Source organism: Crocuta crocuta, unplaced genomic scaffold, assembly GCF_008692635.1.
Source record: "Crocuta crocuta isolate KB4526 unplaced genomic scaffold, BGI_CrCroc_1.0 scaffold549, whole genome shotgun sequence".
Lineage (NCBI taxonomy): Eukaryota > Metazoa > Chordata > Mammalia > Carnivora > Hyaenidae > Crocuta > Crocuta crocuta.
Genome location: NW_027529169.1, coordinates 1,946,923 through 1,962,906, shown reverse-complemented (window position 1 = coordinate 1,962,906; position 15,984 = coordinate 1,946,923). Strand labels below are relative to the sequence as shown.

The following is a 15,984-nucleotide window of genomic DNA, read 5'->3' as shown; positions in this document are numbered from 1 at the left end:
GCCCCGTAGGATCCATGGGGACACCTCCCCTACCTCTCTCCTGCCACCTGTGCCAAATGATGGAGAGGAGAGGGAGGCTGGATGGGCGGGGTGGACTGCAGACTACACACAGCCCTTGTCCTTCCAGAAACTGGAGCTGGCGCTAGTGCCCCTGAGCGCCCACGGCACCTTCTATGAGGGGGACTGCTACGTCATCCTCTCGGTGAGCACCGTTTGCCTATTCCCATGCGCTTCTCCGCCGAGCGCCGGTTCCTGGGTCCCACCGAGATCTGCTGCTGGCGCTAATCAGGTCCCTGGCATCGGTCTTGGTCCCTCCTCGGTACTGCACAGAACAGGCCTCCAGTGTGACTATCAAAGGACGCTCTTAGGGGATGGGGCCCTCAGTCGGAACCTCAGCGGGTAGCCCACAAGCAGCACTTCTCCCTCCCGGGGCTCAGACCCCACACTAAAGTGGTGTGGAGGAAGGCCGGGTGAATATAAGGCCGTGCCTCAAAGTGCCCGTTCTAGTTGAGGAAACAGTATCCCACAAGAATGATGCTAACAGAGCCACGCAGATGGACAGAGCAGCGCTAGGCCAGCTGTGCAGGTGCAGGGGGGAGCGGTGTAAGTCTGCACCCTGCCTTGCAAAGGCTCCTCACTGGTCTTCATGTAGTTTGAGAACAGTAAGCTGTCAACTTGCCCCCAATGTGGGAGGGACGTGGGCTGCCAGAGCTTGAGCCACATAGCAGGTCTGCACAGAGGCCACTGCAGGCAGGGAGAGGGGCCCCGAGCCCGCCTAGGGCGGCACACAAGCCACCATATGCTATGTCCTTCCCACACCGGAGAGGCCAGCAGCAGAGCGGGGGCGGAGGGGTGAGCTGGCCCCTGACCCCTGACCCCATCTCTCTGGACATTCCAGACACGGAGAGTGGGCAGTCTCCTCTCCCAGAACATCCACTTCTGGATCGGGAAGGACTCCTCCCAGGACGAGCAGAGCTGCGCAGCCATCTACACTACGCAGCTGGATGACTACCTGGGGGGTGGCCCCGTGCAACACCGGGAGGTCCAGTACCATGAGTCTGACACCTTCCAAGGCTACTTCAAGCAGGGCATCGTGTGAGTAGTTATGCTGGAGCAAGGACATAAGTGTCAGTTTACCCAACAGGAAACCAAAAGGGCCAATAAGTACATGAAGAGTCCCAGAAATGCAAATCAAAACAAAGCTATCACTTCAGCTGTCAGAGCAGGCCAGATGAGAGTGCCGGCTGGTGGCAAGCGGCGGCAAGGCCGTGGAGAAATAGGCCTCGTCCCGCACCGGTGGGAGGACCGGCATAGCGTTCTGGAGAGCAGTCTGCTGCCACCGAGGCATATCCCACTTCTGGGTGCCTGACTCAGAAGACTTCTCATGTACCTGGGTCCACAAGAGCTCACGAACCGCAATGTCCACAGCAGTGTCATTAGGGTGGGGTGAAGCTGTAGGCAGTGTAGAGTGCCCACCATGCCCACCACTGGGAGACAGGACAGGAGAAATACTCCATGATGCCAAGGAGCACCGTGTGGTGGCTGGAGACAATGGATCAGACACACCCCTAACGTGTGGGCGGGTCTTAAAGCCACGGTGCTCAGTGAACCAAGACAGAGACTTGAAATATATAACAATGCCAGTTTCCGTTTTTAAAAAATATACGCCCACCATACACCAGGACACGCTTACCAGAATGAAAAACAGAAGATAGTTGAACTGTTAGAGGGGATGACTGTGGTAGGGAGAGGAATGGGTGAGCAGATGCAGATGAAAGGGAATGCATTAATACTGAAAACGAGAGAGGGGTCTTGTAAAGGACAGTGATAATAATGTCCCATGAACAGAGGAGTTTAATTAACTCAAAACTTTTCACTTGAGATTAAAAACAAAAAGAGGAATTCAAACAAGCGGGAGAAACCTGAGGCTGGTCCAAGGCTCGCCTCTGGCAGGCTGGCAGTCCCCACTGACTAAGGGTCGGCTGGGCACAAAGCACCACAAGGTGGCACCAGGGAGCCCAAAGACAAACCTTCTGCCCCACAGTGGCTTTCTTCATGCCCTTCAGGTGCAGGACGCCTGGGATGGAGGCCAGGTTGGTATAAACACCTGGGACAAGAGGACTGATGCCTGGAGAGGGTTTTTCTTAAGGCCATAGTGTCATTGAGGCTTCTGCTACTGCCCAGCTTGCACCCCTTTCTTTGTCACACACTGATCTTTAGACAGTTGCTAGAACAAAACGAGCTCATGCTACAGTCTTCACCACTGATGGGCCCTCTAGAACCCCAGCCCTCTGTTTTGTGGGGTCCTATCCCTCTTAATACATTAGCTTGAATGCCGTTCCTTCAGAGAAGACTGCCTGACCACCAAAAAATCTATCACTCAGTCTACTTAACCAACTGAGCCACCCCGGCGCCCCCTCACTTNCTCTTAATACATTAGCTTGAATGCCGTTCCTTCAGAGAAGACTGCCTGACCACCAAAAAATCTATCACTCAGTCTACTTCTTAACCAACTGAGCCACCCCGGCGCCCCCTCACTTCTGTGAGTCAGAAGTCTACTTCTGTGGCAGCTGTGACCGTCACCCACATCCTGTCATCGCCTCTATGGGCAAAGGTCAAAACTGTGGAATTTATAATGGTCCCCCCAAACCCAGCACACGGTAGGTGCTCAGTGAATAACCGGGTGTTATTTGGATGTTCCCTCAGCTACAAGAAGGGGGGTGTGGCCTCTGGGATGAAGCATGTGGAGACCAACACCTACGACGTGAAGCGACTGCTACACGTGAAGGGGAAAAGAAACATCAGGGCCACCGAGGTAAGTCCTACCCATTGGCTATCTGCTCCACCTGGCACCTAAGAATTCCTCCTGGACGATGTCTGCTTCTCACCTGCAGGTGGAAATGAGCTGGGACAGTTTTAACCAAGGCGATGTCTTCTTGCTGGACCTTGGGAAGGTCATCATCCAATGGAATGGCCCAGAGAGCAACAGTGGAGAGCGCCTGAAGGTATGGTTTCTGGGGCTTGCACTCTCTGTTGTCTTTTTCTTCTTTCTTTTTTTTAAATTTTTTTAATGTTTTATTTATTTTTGAGAGAGAGAGTGTGAGCAGGGCACGATCAGAGAGAAACACACACAGAATCCAAAGCAGGCTCCAGGCTCTGAGCTAGCTGTCAGCTCAGAGCCTGACACAGGGCTTGAACCCATGAACCGTGAGATCATGACCTAAGCCAAAGTCAGACGCTTAACCGACTGAGCCACCCACGTGCCCCCCTCCTTTTTGTTGTTGTTGTTGTTGCCTTTTCCTTCTTCCTTCTTCCACTCGCTCTTCCCTTGAGATGTAAGGCAGACCCCTGCCTTTGAGTAGAATCTGTTTCAGAGACAGGCCAAATGTGTGAGTCTGTGGCTCACCCCAGGGTCCCAAGCATCAGAATAACCCCTGTGTCTGGGACCTGGGTTGCTCCTCCCAAAGCCAGCAGGTGCAGAGGGGGACCTGGAAGGGCTGACTGCTTCCTTGGGCTTTTTTGTAGGCTATGCTTCTGGCAAAGGATATTCGGGACAGGGAGCGAGGGGGCCGTGCTGAAATAGGTGTGATCGAGGGAGACAAGGAGGCAGCAAGTCCGGAGCTGATGAAGGTCCTTCAGGACACCCTCGGCCAACGCCCCATTATCAAGCCTGCAGTCCCCGATGAGATCATAGATCAGCAGCAGAAATCAAACATCATATTGTATCAGTGAGTAACTAAGCCTAGATGCTGGTTGGAAGCTGGGGTAAGGGGAAGATATCTCCCAGAAAACCAAGCACCTGTGCTTGGCTCCTCATTTTGGGTACGGGCATCTGGCTTTCTTTTAACCTTTTCATATGCAGCTTCTAGATAGAGCTCAGTGTTCCCCATTCAGGGAAGTAGCTACTGTCTGTTCCTGTCAGCCACCCTTCCTGGTCTCTTGAGGAGACTCTTCCTTTACTTGGGTCCATACATGCCCGGGGATGTGGAGCAGATAATCTTGGGGAGAGGGATGCACAGAAGTCTTCTAGACAACAGAGTCCATTACACTCTTACCTGCATTCTAGCCACGCCTGTTGGAAGAAGTCAGAATTTATACCCAGAAACTCCATCCTAAAACAAAGCCAGCAAAAATATCAAATTGGCTATCAGATGCTTTGTAGAAGGGAAGACACAGCTAATTTCTCCCCTTTTCCAGGGTCTCAGACTCAGCTGGGCAGCTGGAGGTCACGGAGGTAGCAACAAGGCCACTGGTCCAGGATTTACTGAACCATGATGTAAGTAGAGCTCGGGTGGGTGTGGCTCCTGTGGCCAGACCCGGCTTCAGAGATCTTCCCTATGGTCCTCAGCGGCAGTAACCACTCTTGTCCCCGACTGCTTCAGGACTGCTACATCTTAGACCAAAGTGGAACCAAGATCTATGTGTGGAAAGGAAGAGGAGCCACCAAGATTGAGAAACAGACGGCCATGTCTAAAGCCCTGGTAGGAGCTACAGGTGTATGGTATTGTCCAAAAAATTCTGGTAGTTTTACTTCAGATGTGTAGCCATACTAGGAACGTGAGCATAGAACATCACGGTCACATACGTGGACTTCAGTCTGACAGACAAGCTGGGATTCAAGTCCAGGTTTAATACACATCTCCTGGTGTTCTGAGGATTAAGCACTTAGAACAGTACTTGGCCCCTACACCGGCTCAGAAAATGCGGCTGCTATTCTCGAAGGGAATGTCCTACCACGGTTGACAGCCCTGTCCTCAAGAAGCTTATGATACTGTGCAGACCCATGCACATGAACCCAGCAGGATGCACTCACAAAGCAGTAAGTGAGCAAATGAATATGACACAAAATCAGTAGACTACGTGAGTGCCGTGAAAACATAGTATAGAGGATCTTGAAAAAAAAAAATTAGTCATCATCATGACAGGCCAATCAAGAGATACTTGGACCATTCCCTCAGTCCTTTCCTTGAGGCAGGTAACTTGGCCCCTACACATAAGGGAGTTAGGATTTGACTCTGACTCCCAGAAGAAAGCAATCCTATCAGCTGGCTTCAAAGGGGTGAGGCACCAGCCAAGCAAAGAAGCCGGAGTGTTCCCTGATTGACCTGCCTTTCGGGGACGGGGGGTGGGGGTGTCTGCAGAACTTCATCCAGATGAAGGGCTACCCTGGCAGCACCAACGTGGAGACCATCAATGACGGGGCTGAGTCGGCCATGTTTAAGCAGCTGTTCCAGAAGTGGTCAGTGAAGGACCAGACCACCGGCCTGGGGAAAACATTTGGCATTGGTAGAATCGGTGAGACTGCTCCTCAGGTCGCCTTCTCATGGCTGGGACTCTCTAGAAAGGCGGCCGTGGGTGCTTTTCACTCACTTGGCTTCTCCCAACCCCTCCTCTGCAGCTAAAGTTTTCCAGGATAAATTTGATGTGACCCTGCTGCACACCAAGCCGGAGGTAGCTGCCCAGGAAAGAATGGTCGATGACGGCAATGGAAAAGTTGAGGTAAGTCGGTGATTCGCACCTCAGGCCAGGCGGCATTGGCCCTCCCGGCTGTTCCACTGGAGAGGAGGGAGCGGGTGGTCCTGGGTCTGCTTTGCTCTGGCTCTGGCACCTCAGGAGGGGTCTCTAAGAGGTGTCTGGGTCTGCAAAGCTTTCCCACAACTCCTCAGGGATGCGAGAGGCTGAAACCCCAGTGTGCTATCAGTAACTCACCTGACAGATAAATTCAAAGCATCCCTGAGCCATGATGGGGGTGTACCTGGGCAGGAATGATCCAGTTCTTTTTGGGATTCAGATCCTGCAAGTGTGATAAGTCCTCGCGCCGAGGAAAGAAGAACCAGGGAGGGAAGGCGTGCTTTCAGTGGATGGTAGTGCCTTACCTGGTGCATTCTCTGCTGAGCATGGCCCAATTCCCTTCAGGCAGCTGTCTCTTCAGATAGGAGCCCCGTCCCTGGGCAACTATGTCTCCTTCTGTGCCCAGGTCTGGAGAATTGAAAACCTGGAGCTGGTCCCTGTGGAGCGTCAGTGGCATGGCTTCTTTTACGGGGGAGACTGCTATCTGGTTCTCTACACATATGAGGTGAACGGGAAGCCACATTACATCTTGTACATCTGGCAGGTAGGCCTGAAGCAGACTCTTGGCTTTGGTTCCTGATACTTCCTCTGGCCCCTGTGTGGTGGTGGCAAGGCATGGCGGGGACCCATTCCTCCCCTCTAACCACTGCAGGGCCGCCACGCCTCAAAGGATGAGCTGGCAGCCTCGGCATACCAGGCCGTGGAGGTGGATCAGGAGTTTGATGGGGCCCCTGTGCAGGTTCGAGTCACCATGGGGAAGGAGCCACGCCACTTCATGGCCATCTTCAAAGGGAAGCTAGTTATCTTTGAGGTGAGAACCCTCAGGTAAAATTACACCATGAGCAGGAATGCTCCGAACTAACAAGTCAGCAGGAGGCTACCGTATAGGAGAGGAGGGATGGAGACCAGGGTTGGGGTAGACACAGACAAGGGATTAACCCACAAGAAGAGGGTTAATCTTAGACCGCCTGGGGGACTCGGTCCGTTAAGTGTCTGACTCTTGATTTCAGCTCAGGTCATGATTTCACAGTTCTTGAGTTTGAGCCCCACATCGGGCTCTACACTTTCAATGCATGGAGCCTACTTGGGATTCTCTCTCTCCCTCTCTCTCTCTGTCCCTCCCCCGCTTGTGTTTTTCTCTCTCCCTCAAAAATAAACATTTTTTTAAAAAATTTTTTAATGTTTTATTTATTTCTAGGAGAGAGAGACAGCATGAGCAGGGGAGGGTCAGAGAGAGAGAGGGAGTCACAGACTCTGAAACAGGCTCCAGGCTCTGAGCTGGTAGTCAGCACAGAGCCCGACACGGGGCTCGAACCCACGAACCGCAAGATCATGACCTAAGCGAAAGTCGGACGCTTAACCGACTAAGCCACCCAGGCGCCCCATAAACATTTTTAAAAAAGAAGAAGGGGGTTAATCTCTCCAAGCCATTCAAGTGAATCCTGACTGCCTAGGGCTTCAAGTCCAAACCACTGCCCTATTAATAATGTTCAAGGTCTTTCATAATCTGACCCATATTACCTCTGGAGGTGCATTACCCTCAGCTCCCTAACCTACACATTTCACTTCAGTGAGGTGAGTCTCCTCATTAGACCTCATGTCCACATCCTTTAGACCGCCACATCCAACCCTCCCTCCCCCACTGGACGTGCCCTTTCAAACTCAAGTCCCACTTCTTCCCTGAAGCTCCGGCAGAAGCAATACCAGGAATGTATAATGCTATATGCTTGATATCACACAACGCTGTGGTCAAGTCCTGGCCTTGTCATTTATTAACCAGACTGCTAAGCCTGTTTTCCCACCTGTACTACAGGACACTAATACCTACTTCACACAGTTATTATGAGGTTCTGTGAAACAATGTAGGTAAGGCGCCAGCCACAGAGCCTAACATATAATAAAAGTCTCAGAGTGGGTGCTAATATTATTGGCTCCATGACTGCAGTGTGCCTGGCCTCTTCCTGTTTGCATGGCAGCTCCCCACGGGCAAAAGCAGTATTAAATTCACCCACGGTCTCGGGGCGCCTGGGTGGCTTAGTCGGTTAAGCGTCCGACTTTCGCTTGGGTCATGATCTCGCGGTTCGTGGGTTCGAGCCCCACGTCGGGCTCTGTGCTGCCAGCTCAGAGCCTGGAGCCTGTTTCAGAGTCTGTGATTCCCTCTCTCTCTGACCCTCCCCTGCTCATGCTGTCTCTATCTCTCTCCTAGAAATAAATAAAACATTAAAAAAAAGAAATTAAAAAAAATAAAAATAAAAAAAATAAATTCACCCACGGTCTCTACAGCGGTGAGCTCAGAGCTCTGCTCATGTGGTGCTCCTGAGAACCAGATTCTGCTCTTCTCCTCTCTAGGGTGGGACTTCCAGAAAGGGAAACGCTGGGCCCGACCCTCCAGTAAGACTCTTCCAGATTCAAGGCCACGACAAATCCAACACCAAAGCAGTAGAGGTTCCAGCTTTCGCCTCCTCCCTGAACTCCAATGATGTCTTTCTGCTGCGGGCCCAAGCAGAACACTACCTGTGGTATGGCAAGGTAAGACATCTGGGCCCGCCGGACACACCAGCCCCTTGGAGCCCAGCCCTGGGCCCTCCTTCCTGTTGGCAAGGCCAGAGGGACTAAACAGTAGGCTGGAGCAGTCCTCAGGAAGAGGAGCCTTTCCCTAAAGGATCTTCAAAGGGACTGCCAGTGTTTCCCACAGTTACAAGCTCACTGACAGCATTGCTCACATCCAGGAGACACGCCATAAACTTCTACACAGGTGGAGGCTGGATAAGTCGATCTTTCCACACCAGTCTGGTGGGTTGTAAGAGGACAGGCATTAACATTAACAGAGGCACTAGAACCTTGATTCTGTCCGTTCAGATTGCTTCTACATTCAAAAGCACTAAAATTGTTTTACAAAAAAGTACTGAACGGGAGAAGATGCTCAATGCCACAGTCACCAGGGAAGTGCAAGTGACAATCCCAGGGATGCCACNCTCTCTCTCCTAGAAATAAATAAAAAACATTTAAAAAATAAATAAATAAATAAAATAAAATAAAATAAAATAAAATAAAACACACGCATATGATCCGGCAGTCCCATGCCTGGGTATATACCCATGTGAGATAATAAAACTACCTTCACAGAAATATACATATACCACCTTTATTCGCTAGCACCCAAAATTGGAAGCAACTCACCTAGAAAATGAAAACAGCAGTATATTCATACAGTAGAATACTTCTCGGCAACACAACGAAAAAAGCTGGCGATGCTCACAACGAAGGTGAATCTCAAATGCACTGTGTTAAGTGAAGGAAGCCAGCCTCAAAGGCTCTACAATGCGGGATTCCATGCATAACGTTCTGGAAAACGCAAAAGTGTAGTGAGGGAGAACAGACCAAAGGTTACCAGAGGTTAAGGACGTGGGCAGCAACTGACCACAAAAGGGGTAGCCCGAGGGAATTTTTGGCAGGGCTGAGGCACATGTTCTAGACCTTCCGTTTTGATGGTGGTGACATGATCCTGTGTGTTTGTCAAGACTCCTAGAAGTGTACACCAAAAAGAGTGAATTTTCTTGAATGTAATTTTTCAAATTTAATTTTGTTCTCTTAAAAAAGAATCCAAAGTAGGTGCTGAAATTCCAAGCAAAGCCAAAACCAAGGGGACTCTTGCCGACACCCGCTGTGGGTTTCAGGGTCTGGTCCTGCCCTCTGCCACCACACTGCTTTCCTCTCCACGCTCCCTGCCATCCCCGTCCCCCACCGCTCCTCCTCTCCCAGCACTAGAACAAACCTCTCTCCCCATCCTAAAGCACTGTGGCTTTGGTAGCTGAGCCCAGGACACTCTCAGCTTGGCTTCGCCCCCCACATCAACGTGTCTGTGTGACCAATCCCCATCCTCTCCTCCCCCCACACAGGGGTCTAGTGGGGATGAGCGGGCAATGGCCAAGGAGCTGGCCAGCCTTCTCTGCGAGGGCACAGAGGACACTGTGGCTGAGGGCCAGGAGCCGGCTGAGTTCTGGGACCTGCTGGGAGGGAAGACCGCCTATGCCAATGACAAAAGGTAGGGGAACACAGCGCCCTCTCCTCTGGGCTCCCCCTGCTGCCCAGGCTTGGGAACTGCATGAAGTCTAGGATGCCTTTCCTTTGTAAAAGTCTGATTTTGAAGTCGCTCAGTTCCTCCAAACGGACTGTATTGCAGACTCCAGCAGGAAATCCTAGACGTGCAGCCCCGTCTCTTTGAATGTTCCAATAAGACAGGGCGGTTTGTTGTCACTGAGGTCACAGACTTCACCCAGGATGACCTGAACCCAGGTGATGTGATGCTCCTGGACACCTGGGACCAGGTAAGACATAGCCAGAGAACTTGGAACAGGAGGCAGAGATGCCCCCAGTTTAGGCTATTTTTTGGATAGTGTCTCCCCTGCCAACAATAAACCCAGGGTAGCCCTGGCCCGGCCCCAAGTCAGCCAAACATTCGCCAGTGGTAAACAAAGGAAGAGCCCACTTTTTGCCAGGGATAAAGAAACCAGAAGGCTGTTTAGAACTCCCGCGTTGGGGATTTTCCCACCTTGCTTGAGAAAATCAGGCCATATTATCATCATGCGCTTCTCTCTTAAGATCAACAGCAACAGGATCCACACTCAGAGAGATATGGGCCTTTTAGGGAATATAGGGGTGTAAAGGGGATATCTTCAAGGCAAGCCCTCCCCAATATCCTGTTTTCTTCAGCTCAGCAAACATACTCAGCCCCTCCTTCATGCCAGTCCCTGTGGTTGGTGTAGTGTCACCAAGGTGCAGGGCCCCTGCTCTGAGTTTACAGACCGATGGAGGAGCTGGATGTAGAAACCTCATTTTGCCGTGATGGAGATAGGAGGTGCCATAGGAGCACGAATTAAGCACATGCAACACAGTTTAGGGGCTCAGAGAAGACTCCCTAGAAGAGATGGCTCCCAGACTGAATCTCAAAGGACAAGTAGGCAAGGTAGAGAGGTAGAGCGAGCCTCCTGGGCAAAGGAAACAGCACGAGGAGAAGCAAGGCACGGAAGGGAATCGTCTATACAGGGAACTACCAACAATCCCACAACAGTTAAGGAGTCAGAGATGAAGCTAAGAAGTAGGTGTGGGCCTTACCTACCATGCCCAGTTTGAATTTTATCCGGGAAAGCTACTGAAATTTAAGCAGGTGAGTGATTTGGTCACTATGCTTTTGACAGACTGCTCTGGAAAGTAGGAGAGGAGGGATCAGGGGCGGGCGGAGGGGGACAGCAGGACACTGCACTGTGCACTGGGAAGCCCGTCAGGACAGCAGTTGTAACAGTCAAGTAAGAGCCACCACAGGCTGTACGGGGGTGGTGGGATGGTGACAGATTTGACAAGTGCTGGACACAGGGGTATCTGGGATGACTCCCAGTGCCCTAGGTGACTGGATGGATTCCATTCACCAAGAATGGAGACACAAACACAAGTCTAAGAAAGAAGGGCTGCATTCGGGGGTGTTCTATCCCATGCTGCTTGGAGGCCACCATGAGGGGGTGTCCAAGAAGTTGGGTCCAGGAAGCTGAAGTTTAATGAGAGCTCCAGGACTGGACATGTAGATCTAGGAGATACATGTGTACTTAAAATTCCAGGAAAAAATAAAATAAAAAAATAAAATAAAATTCCAGGAACACCTTTCTCTCTGCTGAACAAAGTAAGCTGGGGAAGTTCTCTGAGGCTGTGATTTGCTGAGGCGGGGAAGACAGGGCAGGGCATGTGGTCTGGTACCTTGTCCTTAATAAAAGCACATGAATATTTTCCACTCCTACCACAACAGGTATTCTTGTGGATTGGCGCTGAGGCCAATGCCACAGAGAAGGAGAGAGCCCTCACTACGGCCGAGGAGTACCTGCACACTCACCCCAGTGGCCGAGACCCTGACACACCGATCCTGATCATTAAACAGGGGTTTGAGCCTCCCACCTTCACAGGATGGTTCTTGGCCTGGGACTCTCATATTTGGAGTGTAAGAACAGGGAGAATAGGGGGGTGGGGGGAACATCCCTACCGCCCGGGAGCTCGGTGCCAGGAGCTCAGTGGGAAAGCAGGGTACCGACTCAAGGGCTGAGTAAATCCAGGACCACATTTCCCCCACCCCCTCCCAACTCCCTGCTTTTTACTTTCCTTCTCTTTGCCACTCACCACGGCACTAAGTCCGGTTAGAGAATTCACAGCTTGTCTCAGGAACAAGCAGTGCGTGGAAGTAATAAATGGTTTATAAACTTTATCCACACACACCACCTTTTTGAGGTTCACAACCACCCTGACCACCAGGGCAAACATTGTTTCCCATGTTATCAACAAGGAGGCTTAGAAGGGAGGGGTTTTGTCTAAAGTCACAATTAACCCATAGGAAGAAGCCAGGTTGTCTGACTCCTGGTCGACCGCTCTGTCTTCAGTCTCATCCAGAGGTAGGGAACGCCAGCAAAGAGCGCAGATCATGTTTAAGTACCTTCCAGCCTGGCATGGACCAGAAGCGGGGATTTTTATCTGTGCTTCCCCCTGCAGTGGTTTCTGATTCCCTGACTCTTTGGCTTGTTTGCTCCCCTTAAGGGTACAGCCTAGGCCTGAGGTATAGTCCCCCATAAGCAGCACCTCGTCCTGTTTTCTGTCTCTTTGTTTCAGGCAGGGAAATCATATGAACAGTTAAAAGAAGAGCTAGGAGATGTTGCTGCTATCACAAGAATCACTGCGGTGAGTTGGGTTTACTCTTGGAGAAGCAAGCAGAGCCCACGAGAAACTGTAAATGCTACAGACGCCCCATGGGCAAAACCCTATCTTGTCCTTCTTACTATCACTCTAGTGGTCCACTGTGATTTAAAATTGTTGGGTTTTTAAAATTTATTTATTTCGAGAGAGAGAGAGCACATGAGTGTACAAGCAGGAGAGGGACAGAGAGGGAGAGAGAAAATCCCAAATAGTTTCTGCACTGTAAGCGCAGGGCCCAAAGCAGGGCTCAAACCCATGAACCCATGAGATCACAACCTGAGCGGAAATCAAGAGTCAGATGCTTAACCGACTGAGCCACGCAGGCACCTCCAGATTTAGGATTGTTTTAATCAACAGAAAAACAGGTCTCAAAGCCAAGTCCCTCATTTTACTGCCTTCCAGAATTTAAAATAGATTTGCTGCTTAAAAAGAAACAAACATAGGGGAACCTGGGTGGCTCAGTTGGTTAAGCGCCCGACTTTGACTCAGGTCATGATCTCACGGTTCGTGGGTTTGAGCCCCGCATCAGGCTCTGTGCTGACAGCTCAGAGCACAGAGCCTGCTTCGGATTCTGTGTCTCCTTCTCTCTCTGTCCCTCCCCTACTTGCACTCTATGTCTCTCTCAAAAATAAATAAACATGGAAAAAAAAAAAGAAATGACTTCAATTTGAAGTCATTTATAGGCTGGAAAAGCATGAGCCGAAATACAAGTGCCAAAGGAAGGTATGTGATCACAGTAGTTAAGTGAGACACACGCACAGCATTTATGCCAAAATGTCTATACAGGATTTCCCCTAGACTTACTGAATCAGTCTTCCCAAGAAGAACCTCAAATCTGAATACTTTATTTTTTAATTTTTTTAATTTATTTCTGAGAGAGAGAGAAAGGGAGAGGGAGAGGGAGAGAGAGAGAGAGAGAGTGTGAGCAGGGGAGGGTCAGAGAGAGGCGGAGACACAGAATCCGAAAAAGGCTCCAGGCTCTGAGCTAGCTGTCAGCACAGAGCTCAACGTGGGGCTCGAACCCACGAACCGTGAGATCATGACCTGAACCGAAGTCAGACATCCAATCGACTGAGCCACCCAGGCGCCCCTCAAATCTGCATATTTTAGGATTCCCAGATGATTCTGACATACGGCCAACTTTAGAGAGCATTGTTCTAAAAGGTAATCACAAAGGGTGCAGTGGTATAAGCCACAATACTCAATGTTATACACATAGAACTTCGACTGCACAGACCCCGAACCGTCTCTTATCCTGTCTACATTCTTACCTCGCCTAGGACATGAGGAATGCAACCCTCTCCCTGAATTCGGAGCAAAAATATTACCCTATAGAAGTTCTGTTGAAAAGTCAAAATCAGGAGCTGCCTGAGGATGTGAACCCTGCCAAGAAGGAGGTGAGTGGCTAGAGGAGCCGTGTCTGATGTGAGCAGAGCTCTCCACGAACAAAGCACCGGTCTCCGCACGTGGCCTAGTAGGACCACTATGGCACACCATAGGCCCCTCAACAGACACCTGAGCTACCCAGCAGCTCAAGACAAAAACCCGGGGCTCCCACATCAACCCCTCAGCTGGCCTCTGCCCCCTCGTCTCCCTCTCTCTGCTGTCCAGCCATCAAGGACGACTGCAATAGTCCCCCACCTGATTTCCACCCTTCCCCCTACGATCAGTTCCCCATTTAACAGCTGGGAGGCTTTTAACACAAACAACACTGTTCTGTTTCAAACACCTCACGTGGCTCTCCACTACGGTTAGAAGAGAATCCAAAATCCCGTGTGGCCTTCAAGGCTCTACACAGCCTGGCCCCTGCCCACCTCTCTGATTTCATCTCATCGACCACTGCCTTCTTCACTTTCCACCCCCTCCAGCCTATGGCTCCCTTTCTGTCTTCGACATGCTCCTCCCAGCCTGTGAGCCTTTACACTGGTATTGCTCCCACCTAAAAAAACTTTCTTCTCTCAGATCCTCACAGAGCCAGCTCCTCATCACTGTTTAGGCCTCAGCTCCAATGTTCCCTCCCCAGAAAGGCCTTCCCTGACCGCCCTGTCTACTGCTCCTTGAGAGCAAGCATCTTGTCTGTCTCATTCACCACCACTGTCTCTGCTTTTCAGCACCTCTAACAGTTCCTAGCACATAGTAGGCACTCTTTAAGTTTTGGCTGAATGAATTAACATTTTCTTGTTGAATGGATTAACTCATTTTCCCCTTGAAGGAGTTGATTCGGGAAGGGTCTCTGGGTTTCCCATAATGTCTTATCTAACCAACTGTTACGTATCCGGACTACAGCCTTCTTAGAAACAGAAGCTGTATCTTCATTCAGAAAATATTCGGCAAGCATCAATAAATAAATGTTAGGGGAATTTTATGCACTCAACAAGATCCACTTGATCATGCATTTGAAAATATCTGGATGGCTCAGTCGGTTGAGTGTCTGACTCTTGATTTTGGCTCAAGACACGATCTCATGGTTCACAGGCTTGAGCCTTCATCGGGCTCTATGCTGACAGTGAGGAGCCAGCTGGGGATTCTCTCTCCCTCTCAGCCCCTTCCCCGCTCACACACACATCTGCACTCTCTCTCTCAAAAATAAACATTTTTTAAAAAATGAAAATGTCTGGATAAAAAAGGGAGATAAGGGCATGAAGGAAAACCATCACTCGATTTAGTTCTCCATTCAGCCAAAACCTAACGTCTAGAATTCATCATATATAACCAATTTCTTGTTATTCTGGAAAAAACCTGGTGCCAGGTGGGACCGTGAGAGCAGCAAATCCAGTCAGCTTCTCCTCAGGCCAAATGGGACCCCACAACCTAAGAACTCTTCAATAGATAATTTAAGTCTATTACAGACCTCCTGAAAATTCACTCTCCTTCCCCCTTCAAAGATGATCTCTGGCTCTACATTCCCCTCCCCCACTTCTGTTGGCATTGATAGGTGCCATGTTTTCCTTCTAACTAGAGACTTGGTTTTCTCTCTTAGAATTACCTCTCTGAACAGGACTTTATTTCCGTGTTTGGCATCACAAGAGGGCAATTTGATGCTCTGCCTGGCTGGAAGCAGCTCCAAATGAAGAAAGAAAAGGGGCTTTTCTGAGGCAAGAAGTGATATGCCTACCACAAGGCCACAGAAGAGAGCAGATAGTGCCAATATTAGGAAAGAATGTACCTGCCAATTTTTGCCTAATAGCCAGCTACTTAATTTGGATGCAAATCACAGCATGTTCTCCATTTTTCTCATCTTTGCATTCCTTGTTATATACCTAAAATGTTAAATACCTATTTTTCAATTTTTGTGGCCTTCCAGTTTAAAGTCCCAGCAGAAAGCACTAAACCTGCACGAATCCACAGAAGTCAACGTAAGAGAACAAAAAAAATGAAGTTTAAAGAGTTTAATAACAGGGCAAGGATGTACGTTTGTTTTAAATTTTAAGATCAGGAGACACCTGGGTGGCTCAGACGGTTAAGCGTCAGATTCCTGATTGCAGCTCAGGTCATGATCTCACAGCTCCTGAGTTCAAGCCCAGAGTAGGGCTCTGTGGTGACAGCATAGAGCCTGCTTAGGATTTTCTCTCTCTCCCTCTGTCTGCCCCTCCCTCCCTTGCTTGTGCGTGCTAACAAATAAACTTCAAAATAAATAAGTAAATAAATTTTAAGATCGGTATTTCCAAAATCTGTTTAACCCAC

General features: G+C 49.9%; 1 protein-coding gene across 1 annotated transcript in view; it reads left to right on the top strand.

Moving 5' to 3' along the window:
- The window catches only part of AVIL (advillin), a 17,204-nt gene extending 1,251 nt beyond the window's left edge, over positions 1–15,953 (top strand). The window contains exons 2-19 of the mRNA XM_077757444.1: positions 128–202; positions 899–1,095; positions 2,707–2,815; positions 2,895–3,005; positions 3,526–3,728; positions 4,198–4,276; positions 4,383–4,481; positions 5,142–5,295; positions 5,399–5,499; positions 5,978–6,115; positions 6,224–6,382; positions 7,921–8,100; positions 9,471–9,616; positions 9,755–9,899; positions 11,369–11,557; positions 12,217–12,285; positions 13,581–13,697; positions 15,281–15,953. Coding sequence (XP_077613570.1) covers positions 128–202; positions 899–1,095; positions 2,707–2,815; positions 2,895–3,005; positions 3,526–3,728; positions 4,198–4,276; positions 4,383–4,481; positions 5,142–5,295; positions 5,399–5,499; positions 5,978–6,115; positions 6,224–6,382; positions 7,921–8,100; positions 9,471–9,616; positions 9,755–9,899; positions 11,369–11,557; positions 12,217–12,285; positions 13,581–13,697; positions 15,281–15,394 — 2,385 coding nt within the window. The 3' untranslated portion in view covers positions 15,395–15,953. The remainder of the gene's footprint in view (positions 1–127; positions 203–898; positions 1,096–2,706; positions 2,816–2,894; positions 3,006–3,525; positions 3,729–4,197; positions 4,277–4,382; positions 4,482–5,141; positions 5,296–5,398; positions 5,500–5,977; positions 6,116–6,223; positions 6,383–7,920; positions 8,101–9,470; positions 9,617–9,754; positions 9,900–11,368; positions 11,558–12,216; positions 12,286–13,580; positions 13,698–15,280) is intronic.
- Positions 15,954–15,984: the final 31 nt, after the last annotated feature.